We start from the raw sequence: 15011 nt of genomic DNA on the forward strand, positions 1-15011 counted from the left end.
CAATACCATTAGTCATGTAAATGATGATCTATTCATTAAGGTGAGCGCTACCTTGCACAGGATTGGTGATGGCTAAATGGGAATCTCTTTGATTGCTTTTCCCTGAAAATGGTTCATGGATGTATCCTGCTTGGCTTACCTTCAAAGCCATAATTTAATAGGATATGAAATTACAAATTGAAAGAATCCAAATGGACGAGCCTACGTATGGTACATGAAGTCCAAGACTGATTCAACATCACAATTCATATAGCTTGGAGCTATGAACACATGGTATATAGGTTTAAACAAGGCAAGGCTTCCTGGTCCTTTTATAAACGCAAATTAATGGTCAAACAAACAATTTGATCTACATAGTAATGTGATTTGTCAGCTCAATTCCCTTAAATTCTTTAAAACAAGCCTTGCTAGGTCTCAGCATCTCTCTAGACATGGTCGGTGAAACAGGAAACTTAAGACAGTTTACAATCTAATATATGTGGAAGAATGGATGCATTATTGCTTGGTATAAACCCCAACTTTCCCCATTGCAATTCAGAGATTTCCGTGTTAACTCATTACATCTAATAGTAGCACTCCTATCGTTCTAGAAAAGGATTGTTGTTGATGTTTCGTCTTATATTGTATTCAACTGCTTCCCAAAGATAAATTTAACATCTCTGTCACAGCTTTGTTGCTGTCTTCTGTTCTAGGCTTTCCACTGTCTTTCCAGATTTATTTATTTTTTCAGTTAAGGAATAAGGCACAAGTCTGTATAGATATTAAAACCCATTTTCTTGTCTGGTATGCCAACCCAAGCTGATAATAATAACACCAACATGATCTACATCTGCACAGCAGGTATTATAAATATTTCTTCTATTATATGTAGTTGAGTTTCGAAGTATTACAATATGATTTTTGTAAAACCTCTCCATAATTTTCTAAGTTAAAAAATAAATAAATAAATCAAATGACTTTATTAATTGAGAACTTAATATTCCAACAATTCAAACCTGTATTTAGTTTGACGCCTCAAGATTTTTCACTTTTATTCCCATATCAGATAAATAATTGTATTGTCCTTACTTTCATTGAATTTGTTCACTGGCGACCACAACCTTGTTCAGTTAAGGAAGCTCATTGCAGAAAACCCTCCTGGATTTGATGGGCTTGAATTACTCCACGTCTTTCATCCACCCGCTTGTGGTAATATATAGCTCTGAAAGGCATCCCAAAGAGGGGAATCTCCATCAAAAGTTGGAAATGCTCCTGTCATAGTATAGCGATCAAATTCCACGAAAGGGTCTGGCCAAGAATCTTCAAAAGGTGAGACAATTGGTGGATCCTCATTTGATTCGTTCTGCTCAATTTTAGGTTGAGTTTCCTTTACTAGCCCTTTTGAAGGATTGGAATTCTCAAATACATTTTCCCATTGTTCCTGACAACCTGGAGGTCCAGTGTATCTGATTAGCAAGTCGCACAAAAAAGAAATTTAACAACACTTGGCAGCATTAAAATCAACAATTTAATACAAAATATGTAACAAGAGAAAAAGACAAGTGAAAGCACTATTACACAAGTCCACACTATTGCCATCGGGAATGAAGTTTTCTTCTTTCCTGTCTGACCCATTTGTCTCTTCATTATTAACAAGAGGCACCCAGGATTCTTCTGTGCCAATCAGAACCCATAAAACCTTATTTGGTTTTTTATTGGCATCTGTCCCACTTGTATCTTGGAATGCACTGAAGTTTTGGAAGGTAGCTTCAGTTCGTCTGCCTCCTGGTCTAATCTGATAATTCAAAGAAATAAATGAATACAAAACTAGATGAAATGGCAGAAATGGAAGCTAAAGTAAAAGGGAAACCAAAAGACCTAGAGATTTGATCATTTTAAACTTACATTGGTTCTTTCTTGAATTGATTCTTCTGTGTCATTCAGAACCCATGTAACCTTATTTGGATTTTTGTTGGCATCTATTGCACTTGTGTCATAGGATGCCCTGAAGTTATGGAAGGTACTTTCAGTTCCTCTGCCTCCTGGTCTAATCTGATAATTCAAAGAAATAAATGAATACAAAACTAGATGAAATGGCAGAAATGGAAGCTAAAGTAAAAGGGAAACCAAAAGACCTAGAGATTTGATCATTTTAAACTTACATTGGTTCTTTCTTGAATTGATTCTTCTGTGTCATTCAAAACCCATGTAACCTTATTTGGATTTTTGTTGGCATCTATTGCACTTGTGTCATAGGATGCCCTGAAGTTATGGAAGGTACTTTCAGTTCCTCTGCCTCCTGGTCTAATCTGATAATTCAAAGAAATAAATGAATACAAAACTAGATGAAATGGCAGAAATGGAAGCTAAAGTAAAAGGGAAACCAAAAGACCTAGAGATTTGATCATTTTAAACTTACATTGGTTCTTTCTTGAATTGATTCTTCTGTGTCATTCAAAACCCATGTAACCTTATTTGGATTTTTGTTGGCATCTATTGCACTTGTGTCATAGAATGCCCTGAAGTTATGGAAGGTACTTTCAGTTCCTCTGCCTCCTGGTCTAATCTGATAATTCAAAGAAATAAATGAATACAAAACTAGATGAAATGGCAGAAATGGAAGCTAAAGTAAAAGGGAAACCAAAAGACCTAGAGATTTGATCATTTTAAACTTACATTGGTTCTTTCTTGAATTGATTCTTCTGTGTCATTCAAAACCCATGTAACCTTATTTGGATTTTTGTTGGCATCTATTGCACTTGTGTCATAGGATGCCCTGAAGTTATGGAAGGTACTTTCAGTTCCTCTGCCTCCTGGTCTAATCTGATAAGACAAAGAAAGGAATGAATATGAAACTACACGAACCAGCAGCAATGGAAACTAAAATAGGTGGAAAACCAAATCACCTGTAGAGAATTGACCATTTTGAACTTACATCTGTTCTTTCTTGAATTGAAGTTTTACTATTGAGATCATCTGTTCTGCGCTTGGTGTGAAACCCTGTGAAATTTGCACCTTCCAAGAATTCAAACACTTTGGTTTTAGAAGGAAATCTTTTGTTTGTCACAGGATCATAGTAATACTGCACCACCCACAAAACCAAGCCTGTCAATAACTTAAGTAAATGTTATCTCCAGATTATCCAGTTCGCAATACCTTAACAAAAATAGAACTATAAAATCAGCATGATCAAAGCCATATCCACAATGAAACACATACAAATGAGAAATTCAATAAATGGGTGTGTAATAAGGAGGTTAAGCACTTGCCTTGTCATAGGTGCCAGCACTGGAGCCAGTGACTCGAGTTTTTAGCTCAGTAATCCATCCTTTAGGCAGCCAAGCTGGAGATTCAATCACTGTGACATCTCTCTTTAACCTGCGTGTGGGATAACTAGTACTTGAACTACAGGACACATCATCAGAGCTGGATTTTCTCTTACCCTGCTTGCTCATTGGTGTCGATTTCTCTTTATACCCCTTCATAGCCAATCTTAGATGCATCCAAACAACATTATGCAAGAAATGTCTCTATTAAATAAGCAATACATGGATTCATGTTATGTTAATTATCATATATATTTCTTTAATAAATCTATATAAATAAATTGAGATATATCTCATCCAAACACATCTAGAGAAGAAAAGTCAAACATGAAATTGCAATGCCACCAACCATAGAATCCAATTTGATGTTCATTCTCTGAACTTTACAACATGAATTCCACATATTGCATGAGTGAATTTAGATAGTGCATGAGTACCAATTATGAAGCAATTAGTTGTATTGCAAACAAATACGCCATATACTATTAACTTTGCACCAGACACAGAAACCTAAGCATATTACCAATAAACATAGTGCTTTATGTCACTCCCAAGACAGAAATCAATTTGCTATATCCTCGTTGTGGAAGTCTACAAGGGGATTGTTCCATACCTCCATTGAACTTACATACTCTCCAAATAGGTTTACAAACAACTCTACCCTTATCCATATTGGAACCTATAAAGTGTTCTATGGAGGAAACACTGCCATCATTAGGCTGACCTGCGCCTCTTGTAGAAGACTACAAGCATATTCTACCATTTTCGCTATTGTTCAACAAGGTGTAAAACAGCTCAACTGATCTGTATTTGAACCTGTGCCCTCCTTTATGGAAGAAACACAGTCATTATCAATATGAATCACCTTATAGTATAATTAAATGCATGCACAGTAACTTACCAGGACAGCATTGTTATTTATGTCTGATGTGGAGGATGCAAGAAACACTGTCATTATCTAGTGGATTCAGTTTGTACTATAAGTATTGTGAGATTTGAATTTATAACTCTTTTTATGGAAGAAAGTCGAGACACTGTTGTTATCAAGTGGACTCAGATTGTACTCTGGTAGTGAGATTTGAACTGACAAACAACTCTCCTATTTGCATGCTCTGTAATTTAACAAGACAACATTGGTATTTGTGTCAGATGCAGATGATGCACTTGCCAAAAAAATATATTCCAGTTGCATTACCTTCTATAGTGTTTCTTCTTATATAATAAGCCTTAAGAAGATGGTGGGATAGAATGCTAGTACATGGCCTCCCCAAAACTTTCCATGTGAATATATGTTGTGAACAAGCTTTTCAGATAAGCAAGTGTCAAAGAAGAGCACATCCAAAATGGAGATAGAATGGTAAGAAAAGTTTGGTCAATTGCTAGGAATAGGAAGATACATTAGTTAGAGATTGCTCGTTAGTGTTATCAAAACATCTTCGGCATACTCATTATTCCTCAAAGCTGTTGATTTTTTTGGAGAGCAAAAGGATGTTGCTTTTCTATTTGATAAATCTCAATGAGGGGCTCCTGCTCCAATTAATGTTGGTTATGATTGATGCAGAGGTTGTATGTAGGTTTGCAGGTTTTTGGGTCAGAGTAGGTACTCAAATGTCCCATTCTTGCACAAAACACTGCAATGCATGACATTGATAGGATTGATTGGATGTCATAGTTGACACGTACAGACCTATTTTTGCAATTACTATCTATCCATAGCCACTTGCAAGTCTCGTTGGAGGAACAACTGCTTAAGCACAATGAGCCGAAATGTAGCAGCTACTTCTCTGCATGGGATGTTGCTTGAGATTCAGCCACCACTGCAGATAATGATTGTAACTTAGTAAGTAGCGCCTGGTGTTCTTCAGAAGATTGAAAGCCAGGAAGGCGAAACTTTGCTTCTGTAATGATTGATTAGAGGGTAAATTTTCACATACTGGATATTTAGTGTTTGTAGCTATTAGCAGCCATACAATATCAGTCATTATCACAGATTTAGAAAAATTAGCATTGTGCATAAATGAGTTTATATGTCTTTTCAAATGATGGGTTTCTCAGTAAACTAAAAACTTTAGACCCTGTTTCTTAATGATCACTGATAGATCAGAGATAGTGAGGGATACTTTGCATTGAGGGGATCTAACAATAAGGGATGCAATTATTTAGGTTTTGTCTTAAATTATTATCATTCTAATATACTTAATTCAAACCATCTGAATTCAAAACAGGGTTAGGAAAACAACTTTGTAAGGAAAGAAAAAGCATTTTTTTTAAAAATCGTATGAGCCACTGGTGCAAGTCATCGAAAATTCTTATGCACCAGAATTCATCCATTGTCGCTTAAGAAAAGAAGCACCCAATCACCCATTTGATCTCCAGGTGTGCTTCTTCCTACACCTGGTGCACCTAATCCATACATCTTATGAAAAAACCAATTTAAAAAATCAGTCTAAAAAAGGAAAATGAACATTATGTGATGGTTCAGAAACCCTAACAATGTTGGTCGTCAGTTACATGTAGCTCGATCTTTTAATTACCATGTGCATAAGTTTGGAATTTGAGCACATAATAAAATCTACATTTTTTTTCACGATACATGCATTATTGGATGCCTATTACTATATTATTAGGTTCTGTAAAAAAGAGAAAAAAAAGAAATGGGCTAAAAAGGGACAGTGAACACTATAAGAAGGTTTAGAAACCCTAACAGTGTGGGTTATAACTCACATATAATTCAATATTTTACATATCATTTGTATAAGGTTGAAATTTGAGCAAGTCATAAGGTCTACTTTTTCAAAATGTGATACATATATTTATTATTATTTGATGTCTTACATTAAGTAATTTTTCTGCTTTTATATAGTTTTTATCACTGCTGCTTGTGCTAAATACTCTCATATTTAATTCAGCAAATTTAAAATAATTGATTATAATTATACACAGTTGTGCCTTCATACTCATGTTACCCAAGTTTTGGAGTCTGCATCAGGTGTTCTATACTTAACACCTTCAGTGCACTCACTAGCATACTTGCACAATCTATTTTTCTCAAAATTATGTATTCTTGGGAGGTTATTCAAAGACGTGGAACCATCCCTAAAGTTGACACCAAACTCAAAGAAACATCAATGCATTTATTGATCCATTTATGCAGCAGACAGACCAGGTTCTAGTTCTTACGAAATGATTATCATCAATCTAAAAGTTATAATGAATTCAATGAAATGAAACTCTTAGATATTGCTTTATCTGTTTCCAAGCCTTCCAGATTGAGGCATACACCTTTCAATTCCAGAACTTTGATGGGAAAGTAACCACAAAGAACGTCATGGAAAAGTACAATTGTCTCTGTATATCCATTTGTCGGTTACTCAGCTGCTAGCAATAGCTTGAAGAAATGGTTTTTCATGTCCCAGCCCTCATAAGATATGGGCAAGTGCAACTCATTTAGCTTGTAAGCCATACCTTGCTTATTATTGAATATAATTAAATCATTTGTTCACTCATTCAAATGTATTTGGTATTAAAGATTGAAAGAAAGATTTACTAACCACTATTTTAAGTTTTAATGTTTGACATTCTATTAATTACATTAAGTGATTTTCAATATTTTTCTAACAAAAATCATCAAAGTTTCATTTAATTTCTTTATCAACTGATATCACTTACCAAATCAAAAGAATAAAAATATTTGCACCCACCACATATATGCCAGATTGAAGCCAAGGTTTTCTCAATATCCTTGTTATCCATCCTTCAACCTCATTTATACTCATTTCTATAGTTTATTTTTATCCATCCTTCAACCTCATTTATACTGTACTATGTTAATTTTATACCCGAAGCATATAAGAAAGTAAATAAATAAATCAAATGGAGAGAGCACCAAAGTTATCCTGGGAAAAACCCTCTTCACAGATGGAAACCCACCAAGAACTATATCTTTATTGGATTTCCTCAAAATGTTACAATGTCTCTGCCACTTTCAAACTCTATGATCACACACTGATCAGAGTTGAATATACATAAGAAAGCATCAATACACAAAGAAAAATCCATTAGAGACATGCACCAAAATTAGATTGTATACACACTCACCAAAATCAGACACATGCATACACTTGCAGCATGAACACATCAAGGTCTGAATGCTTAATATTCAATACTAAAAAAATTAACCAAAAACTTGATTATCACATGTATGTCACCTAAGTACAACAGAACAAAATAATTCTTATTGCAGTTCAATGTGCTTCTGCTGCTGTAAAATAATAATATATCTGTTTGCATCGTACCTTAGAGTAAACACAATACCAAAAAGGAATGCAAGGAGAGTCGACAATAGCCCAATAAGATACCAAAGAGAGGAGAGAATGAGCCCATCGTTGAGGAAAGATGTAAAGTCCCCATTTTAAACAGGTTCTTGCAATTGGCTTGGTCACTTCACCATCGCGACCCTCGTGAGCTGACAGTGGGACTTGAGGGTCTCAGTTGTAGGGTTATAGGCTTTTCAGCATCCTATGGTTTGTTTTGGCTCCATTTGAGGGACTTACTATTTATAGTAAGTCAATCTGTTGGTTCCCATGAGCTTAGTTGAGTTAGAGGAGTTGGGTGATGCTCTTAGTTTTTATTTTGGGCTCCAAGAGCCTTGGAGGGAGCATCTATTTATAGTAAGTCACCTTGTCAGGTTCATTTATCGTCTTTCATCATCAAGATCACTTTGGTGTTATTAGGTTTCGATTATGATGCTTCTTTAGTTGTTTTCGCAAGATGGGTGAATTATTATTATTCATCTAAATACATTGAGGTTGTTATTTTTGTTGGTGTTGTTTGTCGGTTACCTCAGTTTCATAGCTCATTGGAACCGGGATGAAAAGTCTTAAATCATGGGAACAAGAAACAGTGGCCTTGCATGTCAGAATATTAAATTATGGTGGAAAAAGTCATTTTTGGAGCCAAAAACAATTAATAAATTATATTAATGACACTTTATTATATTTTAATGTTGTGTAGAGGAAGCTTCTTAAGTGGAGTTCTTTTGGGAAACTGGTGCCATTTGGAGATTATAGATATGAGGACATTTGATGTGAAAAGCTTCTGATTATTTGTTTATCTCTTTACTTGTCTTTGTGACAATTTTGAATCTGTGGTTTTGCACCCTTGCTTAAGTATAAGGGTTGAGTCTGAGAAGTTCTTGGCAATTGTGCTTAAGTATACAATTGGCCAACATCTCCTACTGAATTTGTTGTAGCTAAGGAGAATAATCTTGGTTATTATTTTTTGGTGCATTTGGCTGAGGGTTTGAGAGAATTTTGAGAATTTCTGAGTGGCTTATGCAAATTATTCTGAGGTATATAATTTGCATTTTCCTCTTCTACTGTGATTTCTGTGTATAAGAAGAGCTGCACATTGAAGTTAGCATTACAATTTTGTGGAAGAATCGATTGGGAATCTCAATGCATTCCAATTCTGAATTATTTCTGGGAGCTGCGATTTGTATAACTGGGAAATTCAGCGGTTACATCTGAGGCCATGTGGAGTCTAGTGAATGTGAATTCAGGTGGGAAGTCTGACTGTCCTTTATCCCTGCACTTGCAAGTTTACTGAAGCAAATTCATCAACATTTGGTTGCCTGTGATTTCCTTATCGCTCCAACATTTTCCTTAACTGATCGCTACTGCTCTACATGACCTGCGACTTACATATTTGGGACTGCGGATTGTTGGTGAAGAATTGGTCTGCAATCAAGAGGGTAGAAGTGAATTTGTGGGACTCTGTGTTTGGAGTTTGAGTTAGATTGATCAATCCTAAGGCCGACGCATTGGAGGATAAACTGAATTAGTTACATCAAGGGGGGGCAAATACAAACAGGTTCTTTGTTATTGTGAATTTGTATTTAATTAGTGGAAGCGATATTATATTCAGTCTTTTCCAATTAGCATGCATAATTCTGGAAAAATCTGAAAGTAGTGTTTTCTTGGCAAAGTTAGTTCTTGTTTCCCTTATATATCTATTTGCATCAAAAAGTATATATTCTGGAAAATATCAGAAACATGAAAATACATTTCTCATTTTCAAACCAGCAAATTTGTGAAAGACAAGGGTCTTTACAAAAGAAGAGTTGCTGACCACCTGGTCAGAGAATAACAGATGACTCACTTAAATGTGCGAGGATAAATAATAAGAGGGAACCAATAATAATGGCCAGCCTGCAAAAGAAATACAAAGAGTTGCATGTCATTAATAACAAACACCGTCATCGAGGCCACATCACCATAGGAGTAGAATATGCACACACAACATGTAGAGTGCCAAAAATAGAGTGTGCATACTTTAGAAGACCAAAATGAAACTCACAAACCACTGATATACTTGAAACTGAAGAAGATAGAAGAAACAAATTTGCAGAGATAAATAGAATTATGAGAGGATACATCTTGCAGCTATCAATTGTTTCAACACTCCCTCTTAGCAAGAGAGATCCTTAGAGTGACACCTTGAAACAAATACACTTTTCTGCAACAAAAGATATTGTCAATGACAATAATTCTCATTATAAAAATTGTTATCTCAACATAACAACATTCATCATAGATACCCTAGAGAGTAAATCAATATGCATATAATAACATCATGAAATCACACTCAAGACTTCCATCATGGATCAAGGGATTTCACCTCAAACTTCTCTCACAGTGAAGAACTCATTAACAAGGGATTCCACCTTGAACTTCTCTCATTGAGAAGAACTCATTAACAAGGGATTACACCTCAAACTTCTCTCACAGAGAAGAACTCATTAAGAAGGGATTCCACTTCAAATTTCTCTCATAGAAAAGAGTTCATTAACCAAGGGATTGCACCTCAAACTTCTCCCATGGAGAAGAACTCATTAATCAAGGGATTGCATCTCGAAATTCTCTCACAGAGAAGAGCTCATTAATAACACACATAGAATCACTGAAGCTGAGACTCTTTCTCAACAAGAGAATCATTTTCTACTATGCCAAGATTGTCTTGGAACTAGCAAAACTTCACCATTGAAAGTGACTTGGTAAGAATGTCCACAATTGTTCCTTTGTAGAAATATACTAAAGCATAATGGCTTTTCTTTGAACCATGTCCCTTAAATAATGGTATTTAATTTCCACACATTTTGACCGATCATGAAACACTAGATTAATTGAGATCTTTACACAACTTTAATTATCAAACATGATTCTTGTGGGTTCCAAAGGCTGTCCAATTAAATCTGCAAGTAATGTACGAAGCCACACAGCTTCTTTTGCGACCATACATCCTATAACGTATTCTACTTCAGCTATACTTTGAGCCACAGATGACTACTTATTGTTGCACCAAGAAACCATGGCTGAAACAACACTCTAAAGTACTCTTTGTCGTTGATAAATATTGTGTGGCCGACAAGTTAATGTCATCAGTAAATATTGTGTAGCCGACAGGTTGATGTCATTGGTATTGTTATGTAGCCGACGAGCCCCTTCGAGAAGGTTCTTGTTATGTAGCCGACGGGCTCCTTTGGGAAGGTTCTTCGAGATGGTATATGTACACCGTCCGAAATAGTTGTAATCATCATTGAAAGCACTATGTAATCTCTTCGACATATATGCGACTAATAGGAGTAATGCTGTGTTATATGTTCTTGTCTATTGTCTGTATGCATTAATAAACCGTTTACCTCGTACAGTAAACATTTGGCGCCATTGCCCAATGGACCTAGAATGAAGGCAGAGGAATGAAGACTAATGCCTAATCAGCTTAACAAGGATAGAAATAAGATACAAGAAAAAGATGGAATATGCACTGCACAAGGAATTTTAATTTTGGCACAACAGGCCGAGCGCAGACAGAGGTTTCAGCAGATTGCCGACAAACACCGAAGCATCGAAGAATTGTTGGAAGAGACTCGACAGCAATTGGATTTGGTGGAAGAAACAAGGGAGGAATTTCTTAACCTATATACGCCAAGGGAAGAGAATCCAGACGGAAGGGAATTAACTCACACGGCTTGGAGTGCCAAAGGAGCACAAGCGTGAAGTGAACTCTTCGTCCGCGATACACTTCCGGAAGGAACAACTTCGCTTGAGGAAAACCCTTTTTCACCAAGTAACGTGGCTGTTGGAAATAAGACGACTGTTCGAAATAGCACGGATGTGCAGAACAGCGCAAGTGTAAAACAGTGCGGGAACACAACAAGTACCTCCAACTCGAATAGTAATGGCTGGACCAAAGGAAAAATTGCCAAAGTTTGATGGTGATGGAACGACCGATCCAATCAGACACTGTAAGACATGCTAAACAATTTGGACGGCGAATGATGTAACCGACACAGATGAATGGGTTCAACAATTTCCAGCAACCCTAAGGGGTGTAGCAGTTGATTGGTTTGCCGACACCAATCCCCAAAAATTAACTACATGGGTGGGAGTTAAAAAGGAGTTTATGACCAAGTTTCAATTGTTGCGAAACAACAATGAGATCATAGTAGAAATCTACACCACAAAGCAAGGGAAAAATGAAACAGTCTATATATATGCCAGGAAACTAAAAAAATTAATAAATAAAATGGAAAGTAAGCCGGCAGATGGGCTGAAAAAGTGATGGTTCTTTGAAGGACTGCACCCGGAGTTAAGGAAGAAAATGAAGATTGTGCCACCATCATCATACACCGAAGCATACAATCGGGCGATGGACTTAGAGAGTGAACAAAAAATGAAAAAGAAGAAGAAAAGTAGCTCATTTGACTCAGATGACGCGTCTTCGGACAAAGATAGCAGTGATGACAAAAAGGGCAGCAAGAAGGTCCGAGCTCTCTAGAAGGATATGATCAAAATGATGAAAGAATTTAAGAATATGCAGAAAGAGACGAAGGGAAACGAGCTATGGTGCACAAAATACAAGACAGAAGATCACACGAAGGAATCCTGTCCGAAGAACCAGTTCTGTGAGATCTGCCAAATTATGGGACATTCCACAAAGGAATGCTCGTTCAATATGAAAACAAGAGGGCATCAACAAGTGCTCTTGACACAGAAGATTTCCGCGTCAGGATGGAGTGGAAACACCAGCAATGACGGTGCCACTTCGAGTGGGTACAGAAATAATAGCAGAGGGAAAAACAACAATACCAACAATAATAATGGGAGTCATAGCCGAATTCAGTATGATGCAAATGGCCACTCGATGGTTCAATGCCAAGCATATAATTTGTAGGGCCACTTTGCACGAAACTGTATATCAGCGAACACACCAAAGTTGTTATGCAGATGGTGCGGTCCTGGAGATCATGAAGATGCCAAGTGCTCGAAATCAAGAGTGAATCTAATCAGCATTGGCACAGACGAAGAAGTCCTAGCAATCACCTGTAAACAAGCAAAATTGTACCCCGACCCAATGGAAGAAAAGAAGAGATTGGAAGAAGCGCACATGGAAATTGAGAAAGCAACGCAGACGGAGAAATCACAATTGAAGGAAGCTACTGGTACCTCAACAAGGAACTGCGCGGAACAAAACATCATACGAAAGATATTACAACTGGAAGTACCAGTCAAAATAAACGATCTGCTGCTCACAATGCCTCAACTACGAACAACACTCATGAACATAGCCCCAACTGCTAAATTACCAAGAGAACACAGAAGGGAGAAGGAAAGTGAAGCAAGTACAACGGACTAGAGGGAGAAGGAAAGCGGAGCAAGTGTAGCGGACCCAATGTTGTTAGCCTTCACATCCAGACGGCATCCGGCAGTCGTTGAGATGGGTCAATTAGGAACGGTCCTCTCAGACACAATTGTAGATGGAGTTTCAGGGGTAAACGCCCTACCAAAAGATACCTGGAAGAAGTTGGGACAGCCAACGTTGTGGCCACCTACATTCCAGTTGCTCATGGCAGACTAGCACGAGATCAAACCATTGGGAATCCTAATTGCACAACCAATGACTATTGGAACATAGTCGTTCTTGCTCGATTTCGTCATCATCCCATTGAAGAGGAGAGGATATAACGCCATTTTAGGCCGAGGATGGCTCGTACAAGCAAAGGTTAAGCATGACTGGAAGAAGAATACACTATCAATGGAGAGCAAAGGACGAAAATTCATTATTGATTTACACACACAAATGGTGGGCGAAGAAGCCGTATTATCTGATTCCAAAGAAGAGGATGAAGGAAAACAGCGATTGGAACCCAATGAGGAAGGAGTCCTACGGTTGGAAGGTGGATCGACGGATGATGATTTGGATTTGGGGAACGGCCTTTTCCACTAGTAGATAGAGGATTATGAGCTCTTTCCGAACTGTAATATGTTAAGGGTCGACGAAGGTGAGAAAGAAGAGGGAAATGAATGTCTGAAGGAATACAGAGAAGCAGAAAAAGGAAAGGTGGTTAGGACTGAAGCTAAAGGGAAGAACATGTAGTACGAACCCAGAAAAAGAAAAGATTCCACCGTACAATACACAATAAACGGACCGCTCAAAAAGAAAATGTTACATCAAATCACGGATATAGTAGAAAGGTGCCAGCAGCAAGGAAAACACATCATACGATCTGCACAGGAAACAAAGAGGATGGGTTTAATAAAAGCTTCAGCAGTACGGAGTGAAGGTTCTAAAATCAAGAATTAGTTATTGATGGCAAGGAGTGGCAACCGACTGAATTCATGGTACCTAGTTTCGAGAACAAAATGGGGGATATGGAAAACCTGAGGGAAAGATCACGTAACTTAAATAAACTTGATGGGCGACAATTGCAGGCACAATGGGCCACAGAGGTGACATAAAACAGGTGCAAAGCGTGGCATGATAAACACCTGAAACTAAACAAGTTCCAACCGGGGCAACTAGTGTTGAAGTATGACAGACAAAACGAAAAAATCGGGCAAGTTTAAAGTCAAATGGGTCGGGTCATACCAAATCCGAGAAGTAGGTGATAACGAAACAATAAAATTATGCACACTAGATGGGTAGGAAATTCCAAAAATGGTGAACAATTGCAAGTTGAAAATATATCATGCGCGACCTGTTTTGTCGTCGACAAATATCAAGGAGCAGTAGAATTTTGGGAAAAAAGAAAAGAAAAGTTAAGTTACTAAATGTCGCCGTTCGGTCAGCATACAGTACCGTATGACATCTTCAACAGAATGAAAAAGCATTGTAAGGAAAAAAAGAGAAACAGTGCTTAATTTATGCACCGTACAGATTTTGCCTTAGTGAGTTTTTAATTGCCCGTACAATATTTGCTCAGGTGTAAAGACACCATATAGGCCCCCAATTTATTTCGGCACCATACACCCCCCTTTTTATTCAAACACCGTACAAAGTTTTGCATATGTAGGAGCTATATGATTGTCGACGACCAATTTATATGATTTGTAGGCACCGTACAACTTGATTCAAGAGATTACGAAAGCATCTTAAGCATTCCATACGCTAGTAAAGAAAGTTAAAGGCCGTACGCTCAGAAAGAATAGCGGGAGGAATTTGATTGCTTAGAACTGTAGAGACCATCGTATAGAAATTACCTAGTATATGTTGACCACTGTACGGCAAGGAGTTGACATAGGATTTGCATAGTGAAAACTAGGAGATCACATACGGAAAAGGAAAACAAATATTAATCCAAGGGCCGTATGGCAATTATAAAGCAATTGATGGACATTGTACAGCAAAGTTAGAAGCAGAGAAATC

At 37.2% G+C, this 15011-nt stretch overlaps 1 protein-coding gene across 1 annotated transcript in view; it reads right to left on the minus strand.

Annotated features, from left to right (window-relative positions):
- Positions 1–940: 940 nt before the first annotated feature.
- Positions 941–15011, minus strand: part of LOC149542794 (uncharacterized) — a 42924-nt gene continuing 28853 nt past the window's right edge. Inside the window, exons 2-9 of the mRNA XM_089796229.1 lie at positions 3249–3471; positions 2915–3061; positions 2656–2802; positions 2399–2545; positions 2142–2288; positions 1885–2031; positions 1558–1774; positions 941–1428 (exon numbers count right to left, since the gene is read on the minus strand). Of these exons, the coding sequence (XP_089652355.1) occupies positions 1172–1428; positions 1558–1774; positions 1885–2031; positions 2142–2288; positions 2399–2545; positions 2656–2802; positions 2915–3061; positions 3249–3464 (1425 nt within the window). The 5' untranslated portion in view covers positions 3465–3471 and the 3' untranslated portion in view covers positions 941–1171. The remainder of the gene's footprint in view (positions 1429–1557; positions 1775–1884; positions 2032–2141; positions 2289–2398; positions 2546–2655; positions 2803–2914; positions 3062–3248; positions 3472–15011) is intronic.

The sequence above is a fragment of the Cupressus sempervirens genome, chromosome 8 (assembly GCF_028749045.1).
Source record: "Cupressus sempervirens isolate cs-2001-9-10 chromosome 8, ASM2874904v1, whole genome shotgun sequence".
Lineage (NCBI taxonomy): Eukaryota > Viridiplantae > Streptophyta > Pinopsida > Cupressales > Cupressaceae > Cupressus > Cupressus sempervirens.